The sequence below is a fragment of the Pogonomyrmex barbatus genome, unplaced genomic scaffold (assembly GCF_055798465.1).
Source record: "Pogonomyrmex barbatus isolate J1 unplaced genomic scaffold, ASM5579846v1 scaffold10, whole genome shotgun sequence".
Classification (NCBI taxonomy): domain Eukaryota; kingdom Metazoa; phylum Arthropoda; class Insecta; order Hymenoptera; family Formicidae; genus Pogonomyrmex; species Pogonomyrmex barbatus.
In genome coordinates, this window is record NW_028297099.1 from 3,522,159 (window position 1) to 3,545,371 (window position 23,213).

The 23,213-nt window shown below is 36.2% G+C and overlaps 2 protein-coding genes and 1 long non-coding RNA gene across 4 annotated transcripts in view; 2 read left to right on the top strand and 1 right to left on the bottom strand.

Moving 5' to 3' along the window:
• Positions 1 to 2,928: 2,928 nt before the first annotated feature.
• On the top strand, positions 2,929 to 4,440 carry LOC105432019 (deoxycytidylate deaminase). Of its 2 annotated transcripts, XM_011646597.3 has the most exons (5): positions 2,930 to 3,322; positions 3,423 to 3,655; positions 3,816 to 4,029; positions 4,145 to 4,260; positions 4,345 to 4,440. In XM_011646597.3, the coding sequence occupies exons 1-4, from the start codon at positions 3,300 to 3,302 to the stop codon at positions 4,245 to 4,247; spliced, it is 573 nt and encodes a 190-aa protein (XP_011644899.1). In that variant the 5' UTR covers positions 2,930 to 3,299; the 3' UTR covers positions 4,248 to 4,260; positions 4,345 to 4,440. The 2 variants fall into 2 exon arrangements, with proteins under 2 accessions (XP_088926846.1, XP_011644899.1); XM_089070720.1 differs by having other exon boundaries at positions 2,929 to 3,322; positions 4,145 to 4,440.
• A 122-nt stretch (positions 4,441 to 4,562) lies between these two features.
• Naa15-16 (N-alpha-acetyltransferase 15/16) overlaps positions 4,563 to 23,213 on the bottom strand; it is a 37,311-nt gene continuing 18,660 nt past the window's right edge. The window contains exons 9-11 of the mRNA XM_011646602.3: positions 8,637 to 8,830; positions 8,376 to 8,484; positions 4,563 to 8,261 (exon numbers count right to left, since the gene is read on the bottom strand). Of these exons, the coding sequence (XP_011644904.1) occupies positions 7,753 to 8,261; positions 8,376 to 8,484; positions 8,637 to 8,830 (812 nt within the window). The 3' untranslated portion in view covers positions 4,563 to 7,752. The remainder of the gene's footprint in view (positions 8,262 to 8,375; positions 8,485 to 8,636; positions 8,831 to 23,213) is intronic.
• Positions 18,529 to 19,975, top strand: LOC148937872 (uncharacterized). The gene is made up of 2 exons (XR_016137937.1): positions 18,529 to 18,799; positions 18,860 to 19,975. It is a non-coding gene; the product is annotated as an uncharacterized LOC148937872 (long non-coding RNA).

Genomic DNA, 23,213 nt, shown 5'->3' on the forward strand with positions numbered 1-23,213 from the left:
CGACGAGTAACGGCGGCCTCGATTAAATGTCCGTACATTACGTGTCAAGTAGAATCAACGGCTGTATCGACTCCCCGAGGAGTACGAGTGGCCGCGTTACGTCGTCGAGAACGTTAATTAATGAGAAGAGGCTCTGCATCGCGCGTGCTACGAAACAATGAAATAAAAAGAGACTTAATTGCGAGATTATGTATGCAGGGAAAATATTCGAGGTAGCTTTTTTTTTCAAAAAGGCATTCCTTTTTTTCTCACTCGCGAAAGGAGGCTGTATCTCTGTGTGTTACACGAAGGAGAACTGCTGATGCATTCGGATCGATAGAAACTGAATACCCACGCGAATCTCGTACGCAAATAGGATGATTTGACCGCGAAACTTTTTCTCACGATCGATCGGAACATTATTTTAAATCGATAGTCATCGGTCGCTGATTGCACGCCAGCTCGATTACTGACAATCCGTTTATTGGTTTCCTTTTCCTGCCAATATCAGACACAGTTATAAGACATGCTCGCAATGCCGCGCCCACGTATTCATTTATGAATTACGTAGAACATCAACTATCTAAAATGTCATGCGAGAGAAAGATCTGATATTAAGTACTCTTAATACATATGTCAATAATAATGAATTCTTATAATGGATATTCTCTGTATGAATATTGTATAAGTTTTTTGAATATGATCAAAAGATAATGTATCCACACAATCAATTATTAATCAGAATTGCCAATTATAAAAGATATAAAAAAAAAGAAATCTTAAAAAGTTAATTTAAGAAGATTATTAGTTTGTCTAAGAAAAGATACTTTGAATTTGTAAATTAATATTAAAAATTTTAAATCGAATTAAATATTGATAATTTATTGTGAAAGAATCAATATATTTATAAAATGTAAATGTTAATGTAACACTTACATTTACATTTTTCTATCTCGGACATAGGTTAAATGAAGAGAGAAACTTCGTGTAAGATTTCCTTTCGTTTCCTCGCAAAAGCAGTTTATCCGCCGTTATCTAAGATTGAATATTTACCTGATCACACGATAGTAATCTTTTCCTCCCACAAATCAGCAGGATAATCATTCGGAAGAGTATTTTTCAGGGATTTTTCCCGTACCCGCGAAAAACGGAGTCGCTTCCAGTTTTCAATTGTCTTCTGTGCGGTTGTCACGGCGCCGCTCGCGAAACCGGAAGCAGATCAGTTAGTCACAATGCCTACGTGTATTTTTTTTTTTTCTGTCGCGAATACGTGTCTCTGTATAGATACGTACGCAACATTGTGCACGCTATGCATTTGAATACGCGTCAGACTAGGGAAGTACGACCGAGGTGCACCCGTAGTGACGGCCGAAATGGGATTGAAATATGAAAAAATGCAACTGTCTCGCTACGAAGAGGGGGGGGGAGGGAGGAAAGACTACGATAAGGAAAAAAAAGAACCTATCGCGAATATAACATACGGAATGTAGAGTTACCGCATTATGCGGCAAGACGCGCCTTCTTCCGCTAACGAAACGTTTTCTCTCTGTAATCATAAATAATAACACGCATATGTATATCATGAAACCTACACGGGACTTGGATATGAAATAGCGGTATGACAAAATGCGTACGGAAATCCCTAATGCCGTGACAATTGCAATAATGAAACAACGATATAATTGGAACACACTCCACAAAGGGAAATAATTGACAATCGAAATATTTATAAATATTTCAAGCCAGTGGCAGCACATACAGAAAAATGCAGTAAGATTTTAGCGATAAGCGAATTGGCTAATCAAGTTAGGAATTATCAGAAAAACAGATCGGATCATCCTAAAATACTTGATTACGATTGATTAATTTATTTATTGTTTAAATTTTATTATTTATATTTTTCACCATTAGTCTATTGTGAAATTGTAATTTACTTAGAAATGTTCAAATCTTAGTAAATCTTGATCTCAAATATTTCGGTGATGCTGTAGTGCTATTTAACCTTATGTAAGTTTTCTGAACATGCTGTCGTCCTTCAGTTTTCAAAAAGCGCTGAAAAATTCATGAAAGAGAAATGAAATTTATGTTAAAAAATTTCGTGAAGATGAACTGGTGCCAGGAACCACCGGTTGGCGTGTCTGAAGACTCGGTCCTAAGCTCTGCCATGCACAGATTATTACAGCTTTTATCGATTGTACCATGCTCCTATTGTTGATATCTTGTCGCCAGAAGCTCGATAAGATGACCGAATTTTATTTTAATTCATGTAAAAACCTATTCTTGCATTAATATCGAATTATTCCTACGATAGCTATTGTAATGCGTTTGCATGACGCTTAAATTTCAGCCAACTCTGCAATAGAAAAGCAACTGTTTGCATAGTTAATTTTAATATGTTTTAATATCTTAAAAAATGAATTATATTAAAGATTTTGTTTTAAATTTGTACTCAAAAAGATTTTGCGCTGAGATATTTAAAAATTTGATCAAATACAAATCTAAAAATAATGATTTTGTTGGGCCATCAAAATTATTAGAAGTTATAAAAGCTTTGATTCTTAGCTCTTTAAGATTTATCTTCTTGATAGACGAACAATTTAACAATTGTCTTCTAAATTAAAAAACGATTAAGATTACTTAGTTAAGAAAGGGAATTAAGAGACACGGTCGGATTTGCTAAATCACGCACAAACTACAAAGTATATCAACGATCCCTATAATTGAGAGTGTCTCAAATTATCGGATCTCAGTAACGACTAGATCAATCGAATTCGAAATAGACTCAATAAATTTAGATCATATGGTACGATTATAATAACTGTGAAAAATATTTTTTTAAGCAAATTTTATTTTAAATTTTTATGTATAATCCGCTTCTTTTTAATTATGCATTATTACTCGGTTTTGAATGTCGAAGCTGGAATTCATATTATTAAATCGATATTCGCTTTTAAAAAAATAATTTAAGCTAATCGTGTTTTATTTGTTATGCAATCTTATGCAAGATAAAATTTGATATTGAAGATAAATGAGTCTCAAGGAAAATTATGTTTATCGAATGTATGATCTCAGTAGATAAATTAGAAACATGATATTACCAATTGTCAATAAGCAATATTTATAATGTCAATTATTTAGTTCTATGCGGTACAGTTTTAGGCAAGAATTGGCGGGAATTCTACATTTCTGTCTCATATATATATAGGTTAACTTTCTGTTAAAACATTTTATATTTACACGAGTATTTAAATATAAAGAAATATTTAAGACGTCTGAGCTTTTTGCGTTCTAGTGAAATCCAAATCAAGACTTGATTGACAATGGCAAAAGCATTGTGTGAACGGTAGATTTTTTTTCATTTTAACGTATATATATATATAATAAGTATGTAGTATTTAATTCAATTATTATTAAACATTATTTACTTTGTGTTATAAATACAGAAATAATTCCAAAAGAATGTCGTACATCGATTGGGACGAATATTTCATGGCTATAGCATTCCTTTCAGCGAAACGGAGTAAAGATCCCTGCACCCAGGTCGGTGCATGTATCGTTAATAACGATAAAAGAATTGTCGGGATTGGATATAATGGAATGCCCATGGGATGCAGTGACGATGAATTCCCCTGGAACAAGGGTTCTTGCACTAGTTTAGACGCGAAATATCTCTATGGTATAATTTTATATATTATATATTTTATATGTGTGTGTATGTATGTATGTATGTATGTATGTGTGTGTGTGTGTGTGTGTGTGTGTGTGTGTGTGTGTGTGTAACATAAAATCTGTATAAAATGAGATATATTATCATTTACTTATTTAATCTGTTATAGTATGTCACGCGGAAGTTAATGCGGTTTTAAACAAAAATTCAAGCGATGTTAAAGACTGTACAATATATGTTGCTTTATTCCCATGTAATGAATGTGCAAAAGTGATAATACAATCAGGCATCAAAACTGTGATATACATGTCTGATAAGCATAGCCACAAAGTCGTGACAATAGCTTCGAAAAGAATGTTTGATGCAGCTGGTGTAACATATAGGTATATTGCCTTTTAAAATTGCTGTACCATAATTTATTGTCTTTTTATTGATACTGTTTATTGATACTGTGCAATCATACAGAGGTTTCATGAGAGATCGTTTGTTTTATTGCAGGCAATACATCCCGAAAAATCAAAAAATAGAAATTGATTTCAGCGATATTAACTGGAATGAGATGAGCCAATTACCACAAACCCCGACAAAACCAGAAGATTAGAAAATGAAATGAGGTGATTAAAATCATTCTTTAGGTATAAATAAATCTATTTTGATAATGGAGATATACATCTTATTTTTCTCTTATTCTTTTATAGAACAGATATATTTTGGAAAGATTTTTATAGAAAAATGCATGACTGCAAATAATTAGTACATTGTGATATGTATAATAAGAAAAATGTTTCTTCTCATGTGTTTGTATTCATTTATTTATTTTTTCACTTGACATTTCATAGATTGAATTTTTTCAAGTAATGCTAACCACCAGATAGCACGTGAAAATACAACTTACGATTGTATTGCTGAATATTGATTGTTTTTTTTTTGTTTTGGAAGTTCAGAGACACTAATATTTACATATAAAAGTATTAATTAAGAATAGGTACAAATGCAGGTGAAGCAAACCTGCTCTTTTTTTAATCTTCACAGATCTGAATCCTGTTTTCTAATATTAATTAACCAGATGACGTGAAAAAAATAAATAAAACAATATAGAGAAAGCAAAACAATTGTGATAAAACTAAGGTAGATTTAAGTATACGACACAACTCTCAATTTATGCGTTTTACCTGCTGTACAAATGTAAACAGTGACACAATGTTCTTATGGCATAATAGAAATATGTAACAATGTTTATTTTTCTCTTTGAATTAAGCGGAGTAAAGGTAGACCAGTTTTACATGATATAATGTTTCCATAGTGATGTAATATAATAAAAGGAAACGATTAAACATAAAGATGTTTTGATACATATATATATATGTATATGCGCGTGTGTTAATACGTGTTTTATGTACATACTATACATATTCGAATTCGTTAATTCAGTTAAAATGCTATTTCATTTATTTCCTCAGTCATGGGTATAATGCGAGGAAAGTTAGAGACAATGAGCGTGATTACATTACGGAATCTGAATTCATCACATAGAAGTCTTTCGAGTTATAAAAAAATTGAGATTACAGCACTGATTATATATCGCAATGTGAAATTGATGAATAGAATATTTCTAACTGAAATGGAATGTTGGCATTATATTTCACACCAATATTCTTCCACTTTGCTATATATTTGGTATACGTCAGAATGAGCAAGTATAAATATATTGTTTATTAATACAATTACATCACATTTATAAAACAAAATGTACAGAGAATATGTAGCTTTTATTATTTGTGACTATTTGGAATTAGTATAAAATGCACAAGTTTCTATTCGATTATATATAATATTATAATATTCGAATTTCTTCTGTGCATAAAATTGTTTATTTAATAAAAGACTCAATTATTTAAATTGAAATTCCAAAAAGAGATTATTACTTTTATAAAATAATTATACCAATTCTGTGTGATGAATCCAATTATATTTAGAAATGGAAGAAGATATGGTTTCGAAAATAATCCAAGCTAGCTTTTCGTGCAATATTATTTTGGCGATTGAAAGACGAATCTAGATTCAGCTCTCGACAAATTTGATGCAACTCGCAATTAGCATTATTTATTTCCTATTTTTTGATGTCTGTGCCTATATACGCGTGATAAGAATTTTTATCACGGTAATAACCTCCGGTAAAGATTGGAGCGATTAATATATGTAAACTTCCTCATGAACACATGAAAATTATGACATATAGAATTCATTCGTATTCTCTTTTGTAAAAATAATATTTAAAAATAAAAAAATTCGAAAAAAAGTCTTCAGTAGATGCACGGTCATGAAGTCTAATTATGTTTAATAAAAGTGTATCATATTAATCATATAATAGTTGATATCATGTTTTAATCAATCTAATTATTTGTCGATTCCTTCCCTATCGATTCTAGAATGATTTTTCACCGCAATAAACAAAAGCGATTATATTAAATCTTTTCTAATTTTATAGTTCTATAATTTCGTGGAAGCAATTCCATGCATTTACAGAAGAAATAATTAAAAAATAATTATCTTCTCTTTCTCATAATCGACCTTATTTTGTTGAATTATTCCATCGACTCATCACTTGTCATTTTATAATAATAACCAATATGAGATATTTTATGGCTTGATTAAAGAGGTAAATGTATATTATAACTAATACAATCAAACATAGATATCTACTATGTTTATGATTACTGTTATGACATGTTTGAAGAGGTGATAAACATTCAGACAATATTGATCAGCGGCAAACCATTTGTTGCTCATTCAAAGAAAGTCGTAAGATGTTATACACTTATTGATATAGTACCTGAAATATATACAAACATTATTAATAGCTCAGTAGTATCTATCGGTCATTTCGTATTGAAAATGATTTTACAGGAAAACTGAAAAAACTTATAAATATGTAGCATTATTTTCGGAAATCAAACGAGGTAATCATAATATTCTTCGACTTGTACCGGTAGGCTTTAAACCTCTTGTTTATTAAAATTTCCGCAATTCATCGATGTACACACGTACGATGATATTCGCTATTAACACACTAACGGCTTTTCGATTTATGATATACTTTGGTAGTTTGCGTATACAAAACGCAGTTTATCGTTCCTATAGTAACTTTCACAGAGACTTTCGCAAACGGACACTACTTCCTTATTGACTTCTCGATGGAATATCAGGGCTCCAATCCAAACGTAGATCATTACCCTGGGCAAAAACGCAGGAATAAAATGTGTATCTAAGAAGAAAAGCGTTAGATTTTGTTCATTCAAATCAACAATTCACGGATGAGATGAACCAGAAGTTAGTACACGATGTGGGAACGGAGTCCATCCAAATGCGACGACGGACATGCACGGTACAGTATTCGGTGCTTCGATGATCGTCTAGCGTTTTGCGGCCTCTACATAGTAGAGTATTATGTAGGCATCGCTGGAAATTATACACCTTAAGTCGAGTAGAAATATTCGCATTAGAGCGCGCGTATGTATGTATGTATACAAGTCTTGTCTTTTTGTACCAATGTGTTAGTCTCGCACGTGTTATTTTACACACTGCACGTCCTATACCACAAAACAGTCCGCACTTTTGTCGATTATCTCTCCTCTCATCCCGATCCCCATCCCACTCGTCCCGTTTAGCGTCGCCGCCCACGATAAGTAGAACTTGTCAAATTAATCGGTCTCGATTGTTAACTAATATTTAGCTAAGTCGTCCTTTCTTTCTCTCTCTCTTTCTTTCTCTATTTTCTTTCCTGTAAAAATTCCGGACCGCGTTCCAGAAATTGTAGGCAGTCCGCGCCTCGTCGTATTATAATTTATTAGGATTGTTTATCCAGCACTATCCCAGCACTGTTCGCACTACGTGAAATACTCTCGGAGAACAGTTCGCATACAACACATGCTTTACTCGATTAGTTATTTCGCCAATTTCGTTTTTTTTTTTTTTTTTTTACCACGGCACCTAAAACATGATTTTTAACGTCCTCTAACGCAGATCAGAAGAAACTTCCGCATCCCTCCATTGACTTGCCTAATTACGATAGCGATTCAGTGACGCTGCAATAGCGCGTGCCTGGATCAGTTTTTGATCGAATTCTCCTTTTCTTGATGATTATTGGTTTTCGGCTCAGGCGGCCGAAACGCGGTGGCGAATGGGAATCGCACATGGCATTTCGCCATGTAATCGGCTATCGTATCGTCACAGTGTCCGAAGTCACCGTTACGTAATGCCTCGAGCACCTTCGTACAGTTCTGCAACGTCACGCCTTCGAATTCCTCGAAGTTCGTTACAAGGGATAGCGCCTTCGTCTGCGCGGACGGGTCCAGAACGTATAACATCCGCGCGCCTTGCAGCAGATGCGGCAACGAATTCCTATTTTTCTTCAAGTACTCAGCGTTCAATTGTGCCGCCTTCGTACTGGAGAAGATTCCCGCGGTCTGACGTTTCACTACCTCGCCCACTGCTCCTTCCAGCGGAGATTTATTGATGTGCAACAGAAAACGTACTAAACATGTATGCAGATCTGGATTGTTCATGTCCAATCTATGAGCACGTTTTATTGAGCGTAGCATGAGAAGAGTGCGACCTGTAAGAGAAACAGACATTTGTTATCTTGCACCAACTGATTGTTAGTCAAAATAATTTCTATCGATTGTGACTTTTGATTTGTATACGTTAATTAATTATACTTCTAAAGTACCTTTCCGAATATATATTTCGAAAGCCATGAGATGCGTTTCTATCCGATTCGATGCCAATTCCTGCAAGGGCTGCAAGAATTTTATCGCTTGCTCCAATGGATCTTCGATCTGAAGAAATATATTTAATTGCAAAAACGTATATATTTAACGCCGATCTCTTACATATATTTTTATACTCGGAATAAAAGATTTTTTAACATTCAAATAATAAAGTCAATCGATTTAAAAACTAATACTCTTCTTATTTCATTTGTACTTACCCTTTCTAACTTTTCCGGAATTAATTCATCTAGTGTGGGCTGCTCGAGATCAGGATCGTTCTGCTGTCGAGATTTGTTATGCTGCTCCCTTTTTTCTTGAGCTTGAGCGGCTTGCTGCCGTTCGAGTTCGGCCTTTCTGCGTTGTTTCCTCTGTTTGTTCCTCAGCTTTTTCAGTTCGGATGGCGCCAAGTTTTCTGCAACACGACAAAAGAACGTCAGTTTTAATATCAAAATAATCGATATATAGTCATTTCACGCTTAAAGAAAACGTGCAGAAACAAGTTCGTTTATTCAACAAATATGATGTACAATCTATTTATAGTTTACGTTTGTTGATCATAATGCGCGATTTAAACAAAAATGATCTTCTGTGTAATAATCACTTCCTCTTTATAATTCAACAAGCGAGATTACTCAATATTGCCGCGCATAAATGCAGGGAGCTGTAGACTTTTGATTTTTTTCATTGTTACGCAAGTTTCTTCTCCCCTTCCCCGCCGCCCTTCGTTTTCCTAAAGCAAGTGAGACCAGTTTCGACATAGTTTCCGCCACGGCTTCTACAAATATCACCGTGATCTCTTCGCGTCGGGGCTCCTGCTGACGTACTTGCCAAGGTTGTACGATACTTCACGACATGGTGGATAAAACACCGGCCGGTTTCGCAGTATTTTTTCCACTTTTCCTCGCGTTCGTTCGTGGCCAGAGCTACTGACAATTGTTTAGTAGGTCTGGCATACGTGCACGTGCCTCGCGTGCTCGTTAGTCACGTGTATGCCCGCCGGGTATCGTGGGACGGTGGCAGAAGTAGAAAGGAGTCCTGCGCCGAGCTGCGTGATCGTTCACCGAAAACCGTGTATATCTAAAGCATTCCGCGAAAATGTCGATTGATCGTGAAAATGATAGCGAAAGATCATAACATGCGCCTTCCCGCCTTTTACATAAGGCGGCGGTAACGTAATGACAGGATACACCGAGAAGTCTGGGTCACTTCTGTTGAACTCCAAGATATGACGTAGCATTCATTCTGATTCCTTGCCAGTGTATATATTTTTGAAAATTTTATCGATCCTACATTTCTCAGATGATTACTTTAAATTAAATTCTTTCCCAAGCGTAATAACAATAAATAATATTGTTATTGTACATGCCACATTATTGTATTTTCCACATTATTTTCTTATCACTAAAAAAAATTCTTTTTTTTTGTTTTATGACAAATAACTGATTATCTATTCTCAGAAGTATTTAATAAATTAACGTTGAAGTGAAATAGGCAAAAAAAAATCATATTTTTCAATGTAATTTTTTATCGATCAACCATCTCGAGAGATTAGTTGATTAATGATCGCTACGCGGAAAAGTGGGGCATGTAGTTTCGATTGTTGCGCTAATTCTTCGGCATTTAGCCTGCTCAGTGGGCATCCACGCTTTAATTACAGCTATATTAATTCGGCATTATAGTGCGAAAATCAGGAGCGCTTTCCAATTATGTAAGGGCTAGTCAATGCGTTATTAGAACGCGGAAAGACCGCTGCCATGCTCCGCAAATTCGCGAGTGTTGTAGGCGTTACTTCAGAGAGGATTCACTCGATTCCTTGAAAGCGATTCTACTTTATTTTTTACATAAGAGTCTACGCATTATTTTGATGCCAATTACAACCTGTGCGATTCATATGAAATTCATTCGAAATCGCTAATTATCAATGCATATCATCTGCGATGTTATCCGCGTAATTAAGAGTAAAAATTATTTTCTTTTGTGTAATATCGACATGACAATACTTTCCTGTCGTATTTTATTATTATTGTCGTGTATATTTTTGAAAATTATAGAAATGAATTATAAAAGTTAACCGTTTTGGACATGATTCATGATAATTAACGTCTCTCCAAGAAGGCTCTGATTAATGCTGAGTAAACCGCGGAAACTTTCACTATTAATTGGGCGTCGGCATGCAAGGATCGACGGTGAATTTTTCATCCTTGATAAAGTAAAAGAGGACCTTGAGCGCGCTCAAGAATGTGGAGCAACAGGCGGTACCGACGTGCAAGCCTTTCATGCAAATTGCATCCCTCTATGAACGCACGTGCGTGTGCGATTGATTACGTGTGACATATCGAACATATCTGCAACATTGTAAACTCAAGCATTACTTTTTTTTTTTTTTAATACGAAAATCTGATCATTCTCATTAATTGATAGGATCTCAATCGTTGCGATTTCCTCTTGGGAAATTCGATTTTGCGCTTTCGGGGAGAAGCATTCTTATGCAAATCACTCGGTCGTTTCTCCGCGATGTTACCCATTCGGTAATTTACGCGCTGCGAATTTCGCTAGTAATTCCAGTCGCGTTAGAAAGCGCGATGCAGGGCAATGCACTTCGAAATCGGCGGCCAAACTTGGCTCTGATTTATGCGCGACATTATATACGTGCCTTCCTACGGGCGGTGTTCCGCGAAATTAAATCGTTTCTTCGATCGCCTTCGAACGAGGTGCGACCGCGCCTTAACGCGTACCGTTATGTCCCACGAGTGATTTGCATTCCCACGCGAGCATTGGGACAATCCACGTGAATAATATATTCGCGCTGCATTGTCAATTATTGTTGCTTTGACTCGCGAGCGAAAGAAGAGCTCAAAATTGATACGCAAATTGACACGGCTCCTCCATTTTCTACTTTTATTTTTTAAAAAAATATCTGTCAAGAGTTTTTTCTTCTCTAATCCATATCCCAATGATGCATATGAGTTCACAAATTGTAGCATTTAATAAAACAATGGCTTCCAAAACTGAATCATCATTTTTTTTATTGAATATAAAAGTGATTTTCGAAACGACAAAAATGATCGTGCAAACTCATAAGAAGAACTCGATATTTAACTTATTTCACATGTAATAAACGCATTGTGTGAGCATCCACGATTTCCCTACGACACCCACAGGGTGATTTACGTAATGTGTATTTGCAGCCTTCTCAGTGCGTTGCAACTTAGCCCATATCCCGACGAGCTATGACGAATGGATCATGTTGAATTCATCTCTTATCCGGGATATTCGCGCGGCTTGCGAATTATGCATTTTTCACGGCTGTGCATTCGAGCTGGATGGAATAGTTTATTCCACCGTGGAAATCGCGCGCGAGGATATCGTCTATTTTTTTTTTCTCTCTTTCAATTGCAACGATCCACGCAGTCATTATCTCGCGTGTGGGCGAGATGAGTCGTTGGCGTGTTTTAACAGAAGCACGAGCCGACGCCGACACGAGAGATGCACCGACTTCGTGTGCAACGAATTCGGTCGACGGATTTGCCGCGTAAAATAGTCGCGGTTACGTAAGGGTGGCAGAAATTATGGGGGCGCGGCGAGAGTGCGCGCGGGGAAAGGATGTTCACGTTTCAAGCGTCGTCGTTAAAAGACAAAGAAAAAGCATGCGACTGATGTCTGTCACTATCTCCGTCGACAATGTTATTCTCTAATTAAGCACGCAGAAAACTCAAAGATTTTTATCTTTAATTTCGTTAAGTTGGATCCTTTCGCACGTCAAGATTTTTCTTACGGAAAGGACCTTCCTCTTGCGACATACTCTTAACTGTCATTGAATTAAAGTGATTCACTTAAATTCAATGCAATGATTCTGCAGCAAACGCAAGAGCATGACTCGACGAAAAATTGCGTTCAGATAATTGCTACCAATAATCTCGTTAATTCCACCTTGTGCATGGTAAAAAATTGATGGATGCGAATACAATGTGTTGATGAATAATTAAACAGATTAAAAAATAATACACATGGAAAAAACAATTTTGTTGAATCATTAAATAATTAGGATGCTTAAGAATGATAATACTGTAAAAATTTTTTAATATCCTACCTAATAATTATTTCGATGGTCCGACGAAATTATTTTTAAATCTGGCAAAATTTTTAGATACTTCAGCAAAACTGTATTTTTTCTGTATACGAATATGAAATACGTATTATTGAAAAAAAATAATCAAATTAATTTTTATATTAATTTTCGATGTTTATTTACAAGTTAAAACGTTACATAAAATGAAATTCAAGAGCACTTTACATTTTATGTTACGTGATCTTGGTCGACTGAGTTTTTTCGAGGAAGTCGGCGGTCAGAAATCCAAGAGGTACATCCAAGAAACCGTTTCTACACGATGTCGTGACATAAATCGCGTCGATTTATTACCGACAGCAATATAGAATCCAGTTCCGCGTCAAGTTCCTGTATATCACGGCGTACATCACGACGCAGATTGCTCGCAAAAATTCCACCACGTTTAATTGCGGACAGATTACATTCTTTCGATACCGGCATAATGAATGCACGTAACGGGCAGAATAATCAACGGCCGATTAATTACACCGATTAATTACACCGCGAATGTTACGCAGCTGTTGCCTTGTCGAGCACAATCGGTTTCGTTAAATGAGGTAAAATACGGTGATAATTGGTGAACCACAATGCCTTTTTTACGCCGTATGACATAGAACGGAATCAACCTACTTACGGGTTAAACGAATATTTCATACCGGATAATGTCGGAATAACCGACGATGATGCCGGCAACGGCCGTATATAATCGCAAGAAAAGGCGTCATTAGCGTAATCGCTATTTCAGCCCCGTATATCACCTCGACGAATAGTCGATCTCCGCGAACACAAACGGCTCTCCGTTACAACGGTTGCCTTTATGGTATAGAGGAGTGTTTATATTAGATCGGCAGAAAAGAACGGTAAACTAGCTCGATGAGACGCTTTGATTCTCTCGATAATCGCCGGTCGCGAACTCATTAACGCTTCTTACGTCATCCTAATGAGTGGGCAAGGATGATATGCCAATGTCGTTACGATTCAATCGGAGCCATTAAGGACACAAGACCACGTCGCTCTTTTACATCAAAGAGTCCGATTGCCGTCGATTATTACCGAGACATGTTTATAATACCAATTACATAATAACGAATGTTAGCTGTTTACGCTTTGAGAGTTAAACTTGCTTTCTTGTTACATTCTTGAGAAGCTAAAATTTATATCTTCCCCTTATGAAAATATTCGAAGATCTACTCTTTTTTTTTTTTCATTTTAATTAATGATAATTTTTATGAAATATCTATAAAAATGTTTAATATAAATTTTTTTTACGCAAAGATAACTCTTCATCTTGAGTTATCTTTTTTACAATTCGATCTGTTATAAAATTTTTTATAAAGTGATCATTCATGTTTCAGATAGTTGAAATATCTCGATCTGATCATTCCGTTTCTCGGCACGTTTAAAGATTCTTTGCGAAACACTTTTGCGCTAACGATTCGCGCGGGAACGAAGTGGAAAGTAATAGCGATATCTGGTTTGTAATAAAAGAAACTCGCGCGCGAGAGAAATTGCACCATAAATTCTAACGCTGCGAAGTATCGCGTCGGCCCGTTATACGCTGTATATTCAAGGGTGCAGCAATTAAATTAGCCTCAAGACGGATGTAACGCTAATTGAGAAAGGCGCGGTGCTGGGAACAATTTCTTTACACTCGCCTACACAATACACGAGAAGCATCGGGAGCACACCTACGATTTATGTCGACTGCCCATCCGGGAAGATTATTTTCAGATCAGTCGAAAACGTGACTCACTAATCCATGATTGTTTTTAATTTGGCTATTTTCGCGTCTTAGCATACAGATCCATTTCACGAGCCAAGTAACCGAAAATAGATTTTAGAAGAAGTCGTTTAACTCTTTCGGAAACCGTGAAATGATATATAATGTTTATATATATATATATATATATATATATATAGACATGCCACATTTTCCTGTGCGTAAGAGACAGAGATCATTGTCGCAATATCCTGTGCTGAGATCAGTGATTCGTGGAATAGATATGGATATTACGGTCAGTTATTGGTATATAAAAAAATGCAGTCGATCGACTGGCAATATCAGCTTTGAAATATAGACGAATAAAAGATCTTTTGTTATTAGAAGCCGCTTCGCTGATTCAAAAATAGCACATAAAACCATAATCTTTACGGTAAAATCGGAAAATACGGAGTATCGATGAAATATGCTAATTTATTTATAACACAGTCGCAAGTATATTTCCACGAAAACGCTCTGTTTAAATAAGAGTTAGTGACTCATTTGTGGTTGCGTTTTCTCTCTAGACGTCCTTACTTCGTTATGCAAATTCTCAATAGGCATATAATTTCTATTTTCAAAATATTTAAGATATTATCATATTATATTTAGCTAAAAATATAAAAAAATATACGTGAGACATTTAATACGAAAATTGCATTACATAGCCAGAAGAATCGCATTAAAATGCGCATGTTAATAATATAAATAAGAAAGTAATGCATAAAGCAGACAATATGATATTCCAGATTATCATATTAATGATCATTTTAACATTCACATTCATTTACATTCATACAACTTTCAAAACAAAGTTGGAGCGCTGACAATAATTAGATCCGCCTTTTATAGGAGTAATTAAAGAGCATTTCTATTTATCGAAATATTCTCGGGCGCCAATGTCGATGTCGAAATATATATCGAAAAACTATTCGATTGTTCTAACGAGGCATACACAAAAGTGGAAACGGGACATCGAGCGGAAAACCAATAGCCGAGCAAGAAATGGCTCGGAAAACCGCGTTATTTATTCACCTGAAAAACTGCGCGTTTAGCATCGGATCGTATACAAGGTAAACTTTATGAATCGCGTTTACCTCTCCATGCGCCATCCCGCCTGCACGAAAGTGTTCAATTCTTCTGACATACCAGAACATCATTAGACGTCATCGCGCGTTGCGTTACGTAAACCACGCGCGAGCGAAATCGCTTAATTGCTACCTCGTCGAACACGGGCGTATTGATGATAACATTCCGCCGAGCGAGATAGTCCCGTCCCGCATTTTTCACGTATGCATGTATTGTGTCTATGCGGACACAGCTGAAATTGTTGCTTTCGCGCCCGGGGAGAGTCGGACGAGAGAAGCGAGAGCGGCTCAAATCGTTCGTTTTGCGTCTGATTCGGGCGATATCCCGATCGAGCCCCGCCGAGGTATATCGACGTCCGAAGTCTCTCTCGCCCACGTTTCCTGCCGGAGCGTGTGTGGCGGTTGCACCAGCGGTCTCGTGGCGTGCGGTGAAGGGTGCACGCGAATGTTCCACGGGGCAAGTGGGCTAGGCGTGGCTCGCGGGAGAAATAAGAAAGGGACCGGTGTGCCACACTTCGCCGATGTGTATACACTCGTCCGTGTCTATCAACGTCCGCATGGAAAGGCACGGGTGAGCCTGGCCGACAACACCAGCGCCGGAATGCTGACTTCCCATGGCGAGGAGCTCGCGAGCTAGGCTAGCTTTGCCGCACGAAGAGTATTCGTATATTCTTTTTTTTTCTTTTTCTTTTTCCTTTTCCTTTTGCTTCATGGCGTTGCAGCATCAAAGACGCCGCGATCGAGGTTGGATTCCCGCAAAGTAGCGGCGGTCTGACAGAACGAATCGCCTTTTTAAAATTCAGCATCGTTTCAGAGCGATATCGCATATTCATTCCGCGTAACTTTATTCTAGGATTTCTGCCTTCCGCCTTTATAAATCTAGGCGTAATCCATGTCTCAATTCGAACCGTCATGCGTACGAAATTTTTAATTCGCATGAAAATGTCGCGGTGATTTAATGCAGGAGAGTTATGATTTAAAATACTATTTTACGGTGCTTTGATTAAATTAGATTAATATCTCGTGAAGTCTTGGTACCAAACAGGTCTAAATATACTCTATGTTTTACTCCAGACTGTAATAATTTCTTATGAATATATTTTGCTAGGCAGAATTTGTGGTGAAAAAGAACAAGATTTCTGAGAATATCAATTTCTTTCTCTATAATCTGGATATGTGATATGAATGTTAAATTCTAAATGCGAACGTGGCGTTCAAAGTGTTACTTCGGCATTGCACGCGCGCTGCTTCCTGTTTATTAGCAACAAAAACGCCAATCACATTACGAAACCACATGAGGCAGACATTGACGACGAATCATCCATCAAATGCAAAAAAGAAATTCAATTTCGTTTTATGGGAAATTCGAGAATTAAGAACAGTGCCATTGTCAGGTAAATGAGATAAATGATTTTTAAATGATAATTTATAACTTATAATAATCAATAATTATGGAATTATAAGGTAAATAAAAAATTATCACGCTTCTCGATATGAAAGACGAAGTGCTAATAAAAAATCTAAAATGCTTATGAAGACAGCGCGTATAATCAATCATGTTCAGATCATTTAATGAGTTACTATTAATATAAAATAATTTATATTATTATAATTTATATTATTATTATTATATTTATATTATTAATACAACATAAATGTATACCTGAAAAAATTGTCTAGTTAGAAAATATTTAAATTAAATGTTTTAAAATAAACATAGAAATATTAATTATTTTGACATACTCAAAATTTAATAAAATCGAAAACGTTTTTTATCATATTTTAAACAAGAGATCGAAAGATAAAAATATATTTTTTTCTTTTTCTTTTTTATTTACTTGTAGTTTGATGAAGGTAGCTCTCGATATGCGATTACATTTTTATAATTAGCGCATTGGAATGAAATCAAGAATAATCTTTGTTCGAAAGTAAGGCGATCTAATGAAAATTTATAGGACACCCTGGTTACAACTCACCAGCCAGTGAATCCCCGCATAATGGCGCTTCTTATATAGTAAGCACAATTTAACGCCTCCGCAGACAACAATAACTTGTTTAATCGCCCATAACTTGTTACTCCGCTGAGGATGCAATGATAGAACGTTGCTAAATCAATTTTCTTCGATAATTGGTTTTTCCTTGCGGTTAACATGTTTTTTTTTTCTGAAATTCTGGATTTTTGCATTACGCAAAAAATGTGGCTTTTACTATAAAATTCCCGTAGATTACCATTATGTCATTAATATCAATTAATAATCATATTCTTACAGCGTTTCCGCTAACTTAGATAACGGTCTTTCTATTGGTTGACTTCTCAGAAATATGTCAATATACCATGATTTACAGAATAAAATCAATTATTTCTGTATTAATTCGTTATCTCGCGACGGTATTTACGTTGCAAAGTAACGAAGAGCATGAAGAATCAGAATTTCTTCGGAACGCGCATCAAGTGGAGAGATGATTCTCCCTATAGACGCGTCAACGCGTAAATTCACGATTTTACGAGAAAAATATGAGAGTTAAACGAATAGGGCCAATTCCGCAGGAAATCGTGGGGAAAGTGACAGACGTGCTGGCGATGTGCAGCATGTCGACGGCAATGACACTTTCGCTGAATGCTCTTCTCCCTAAGGTTGTTGCTCGTGTAAAAATACTGGCAACGCACCGTTGGAATTCATAATGAACAGCGGAACAGAAACGGGTCAGTTTTAACTCGAATTTCTAATTCCACGAGCGAAAGGGAAAATTGACCGTAGGAAAGTTACGCTAACGACGATGAGTGCGTGCGACTTTGGAATTTCGGCGCAATTTCGAAATTTCCGCATGAAATCCGCGGAAATGCCTTTCTTTGAGAATATCAGGTTTGGCCCTTGCATCCTAACAATCTTTTTAACATTTAGAGTAAAATGCAAATTACAATCAATGTTTATGTATGTTTATTAATCTAAAATATCATATACCATATACCAGAATGTCTTTTTAAAAATTGAAAGGAAATATATATGTAATGTGTTTTTTTTTTTTTTTTCAAAGAACGATATTTTTCAGTTTTTATAACCTTATAATTCATTTTGAATGTCAGTTGTCATGTGTCTGTATGTATAGAACTGTCTGTCGGATAGATTGAATTTGTAAAAAAATGAAGGACTGACCTATACACAGATATATCGATGAAGCTTGTCGAGACAAGAGAAACGGCACGACTCGCAAATTTTGAAAGAATCTAGTAATCGTAAGCACTTCTATTTCCGCTCGGAAACGCAACGCTCGATAATGAGCACTGACTTCGCGCTATCAATCGAGTCGGAGACGGATGCACGTGTCGCGTTGCATGTGCAACGGTCCGCTTGCGATTGCAGTTTACGCGTAATACACGAAGCAGACATGTGTCAGCGTAGTCGGCGAGTATAGAAACACGTCATGGTAAGTTGTGCCAACGGTAAATTAGCTGGCATTGTGTCATCCTTCGGCCAATTATTACAGATACCGGGAATTCTGAATTTCTTTAGACGAGTCGATCGTCCGGGAAGATGCACGAGCGATGAATGTGGCTTCACTAAAGTGCAATATGCACGGACACCATATTCCTATAATTGCAACAGACGACTACCGTTATGTTCTGTCACGGCAATAATAGAATGATTGCCAGACGCTTACGGCAAAGTTAATGAATCAGTTAACCGCTAACTAACCGTAAACTAATTCGTTACTGAAATCGATCATCGACTTAATTGCTCGTCATTGTTTCAACATCGTAATAACTCGGTGTTGAGATCTAATCGTTCGTTAAAAGACACACGATTCAATCACTATTTCTCTTGACTATTTTCATCTCTTCAAAAGGTCAATAATCTTCAGAAATCAATCAAAGGGTAATTTAATTAAAATGGAATTTAAACGGATCTTTATGAACGATTGGAAATGTAAGATAAGTTCGCGTAAAAGTTCTATAAAAAGCTCAGTGATAATGTATTTATTAAAAGTGTTAAATGTGAATCGTCGTAATATAGATATATTGAATATCGCGATTCCTGCAAATATTTAATTATGCTATTTTTAAATAAAACAGATAATACGCAGACGGTCGCATTACATGTAATGGTAGATGAAGGTGAAAACGGGTCTTGCTTCCTGCATGAAATCTTTATGGATAAGAGCGAATATGAAGTGCTTGTTCATTCCGCAGTTTCTACGTCCCAGATAAGCATAACAAAGCGACATAAAGCCACGGTTAAAGGCCGCAGCACGACGCACGGTCACAGAGAGCAACCTTTTCGCCGTGATCTTGAAATTAACCAATTCAACCCACTTCCCAGCCGCGCTCATTAAGATGCACGAGAGAAACTGTCTTCTCACTTTCGTGTAAAATCGCGGGAAAATGAAGGCGCGCACGACGGCAAACAATGGACGGTCTGACGAAAAACCCAAGTTGTTTGAGCTCGCGCAGCATACGACGAATACATCCTTTCCAAAGAATAATAAACGATAACGATCAGTCTCCGAGTATGAAATGGAAAGTTTAATCGCGAACTGCAACCTTACAGATAATCTATAAAAGTATGTAAGGTGATAATTATTTTAATACTAAAAAAAAAATAATGTCCTCTTTTAATAACACGGTTATATTCAAATTTCATCAATTTGTTCGATTATAAGGAATAGACAAAACAGGAAGTGGAAAAATCGTCCAGCACCGCGCTATTATACTATATAATTTCAGTTATATAACGTTTAGAGTTGTATAATGATTGCACATTCGGTATATTTATATGCGTCTATATTTCATATAACCACAGGATCGAACGAAATTGAATATGAGCGACATATTAATTCCCATTTTAACATGTTCGTATTTGCGTTCATGTTTGCATTGAGAGAGTTCACAAATCAACCAAATCAAATACTAAAATCAAATTAACTGTGCATTGACGCTTATTACAATGACCGTTCCAATGTAAAAATGTGATAAGATAGGAAGTGAAGACATCGAAAGTTATGATTTCACTATAAGTGTCATATATCAGGAAGTGCCGCAAAGAAAAATCTTTCTCTGTGATCTTCTCTCGCGATTTCCATTTATAACTTTCCAACGAGACTTATTCATACTTCTGGTCTAAAATTCGAGATCGAAAGGACAATACAAAACATAATAAATACAATGGGGCGTTAGAGAAGGTGAAGTTAATTCAACGAGATTGTGCATCAAGCGAAACTGTTCCCGTCAATCTCGCGTGTTAATAAGCGCGAATGAAGGTTGACTGAACAATAGAAAGATTATATCTATTCTCCAGGAGAATACACGTGTCTCTAATACATTTTTTATAAAGGCTAATAACACTGTTAATAAAGCTGTTCAGTTTATTCGCCATTTTGTTCATATAGTTTTAATATACGCGCATAGTTTGAATATACGGCGATGCAACCGTGAAATGTCACGATCGATTATGTTTAGCGAACCGTATTGGTCAAATAACAGGGGATAACGTCTCTTTGATCTCACGATCTGACTTGTAAAAGACCATTCTTTTTATTCACTGCTCTAATTTAAATGTTCCCGTTTAATATCGACGTCACCCATTTTAGAAATTTCCGCTGCAGGCTTTAATATAATTTCATTAAACTTAACCCGTCGCCAAATAATATTCGATGATGAAGAAAATATCAAAGTTGCATTTATAAATATTTTTATAAATTATATATATTTAAAAGTTAAAATATCTCAAAATAAAACGATGTGCAATAAATGATTGAAATAAAATAGATATCGCTACGTTTTAACTATATATTAAAAACAAATATGAAATATTAAAATATTAAATGTTTCCAACGAGTGTGATTTCATCATCGTAGCGGGTTAATCCTTTTGGATACGCGATATTCGCGCCAGGGTCACCTTTTCTTTTCAGACATGATCACTCACTCGTAATCAATCTCCCTGACCAATATGTTATTCTCGATCCTTGGGAATGCAGAAGCGCATAAAGACGTCTGCGCCCCGGGCCGTTTTACAATACAACGTGACACGTGAAAATTTGTAGCGTGAAGGGCGACGCATGCCGAATTTGATAATGCCACGTATTTCTTCCCGTGAATCATTGCGCAGTCAGACGGTCCGAAATAAGCCCACCGGTCGTTCGGTCGCAAGACTCTCGACCGACGTTCGCAAGTTACGATCCTTCCTCGAAGCGCAGATGAACTCCGTTCAGTCAGGAACTTGATCGCTGATTCAAAACGTTCGCGGGAACGTACGTACGTGAATGAACAAGGCCTTAAAAATACCTTTTTGTCGTCATCGGATGTGCGACCGCATCGTGCATCACGCGAAACGTCACAGTTGACAATTAGCGCTCGAATGATGCCGTAATGGACAAGAGAATAATGACGGCATCGCGAAAGGATATGAATCGTAATTGATTACTAAGAGAAGCGCGATTCCGCGCGTTTTCCAAGTTTGTCCATGTGAGAAGACCAATCGTATTTAAATACAGCGTCGACAATAAATAGATTATCGACGGTCGTGCAAAGTGAATCAATGTGACTCGGTTTGCTGAGTATGGAAAATGTGGTATTATCTCAAGAATAATACAATCTCTTTTCTCCTTTGTTATAAATGTAATTTGTAACAAATGTAATTTATTATATATATTGTAATATGTATTGAAAGAATAAAATAGTCATGAAACTTCAGTCATGAAACTTGCATTATAATCAGTCTTCCACTCTGATTACATTCGAAACTTTCGCGATCGACAAGTGATTCGAACTTTCATGTACGTTCGTACCTGTCGCACGTGATTGGCATAATGCAGTTTTTGTTTCTTTCTATGCAGACAGTCCTGTATACATATCCTGATTCTGTTATTAAATATCCAATAAGATACAATCATTGCGGAAGGTGGCTTTTATGCGAGAAACAATTATCTTTCGATATCGATAAGAAACTAAACGAGTTCTTTTGGATAAACAAAAATCAATACAACGATAAAATCGCTCGTATAGGGAGCAGAGAAACTTTCGTGTAATTTATTGAATTGTTAAATATCATGTATATTTAGATATCCATCGTAGATATTTGCAATATTATGTCGCAGTTACTGACAGTCAACTATTACCCTAATTAGAATAATGGGTGCCAGTATGAAAATGTTATGTGTAACTAATTTGATATCGATGTTGTTAGACTATCTCACTGTGGCGATTGATATGCGATCGGTGTGTAACTCGCGTTCGTGCAAGGTGATTATTTATGAGTGACACCATTACTCGCGGATTCGTCGTATCTGTTTCTACGCTCATTAATAGCTTCGATACAAGGTGTAGACACGATACTCGTACTGGATATTAAAATATTAGATACGGGTAAAATAATACGCGCGCAGCTATGAATTCGCTTTGTACTTATTTGTACTTATTCAAAATGACTCTGATATATCTGTGAATTACTTTCTATTAATGGACCATGACTTCTCGGTGAAAGCCGAGAAAGTTCTTATTTCAATTTTGCCCTTATCATACAACCGTCTATCAGATAATCATTACATAACGTACGTAAATTGAAAAATACTGGCAAATGTAGCATTAAATGATGATGTAATGCGAATGATATTTTGTTTACCGTTTCACCAAACAATTTTTTCATAAATGATACCTCAAGTTTGTTGTTTAAGATTAAGGAATTTATTAAGAATGAAGATCCAAAAAGAGGTCCAAATAAAATTCTTGACGGCTGATCTCGAGGCTTGACAGCTCAAATTTTTTGCGCAGACGAGGCGTCCGGTAAGAAATAGGTTTTCTCGTTTCCATTTCCGTCTAGGACAGACGCGATTATATCGCTCGC

What these genes read in the sequence shown, in the direction of transcription:
- LOC105432019 (XM_089070720.1), top strand. Translation starts at nt 3,300, where the DNA reads ATGGCAAAAGCATTGTGTGAACG. An exon ending in GCAAAAGCATTGTGTGAACG is followed by an intron (nt 3,323 to 3,422) that starts GTAGATTTTTTT and finishes TTATAAATACAG; the next exon opens with AAATAATTCCAAAAGAATGT. An exon ending in GCAGCTGGTGTAACATATAG is followed by an intron (nt 4,030 to 4,144) that starts GTATATTGCCTT and finishes GTTTTATTGCAG; the next exon opens with GCAATACATCCCGAAAAATC.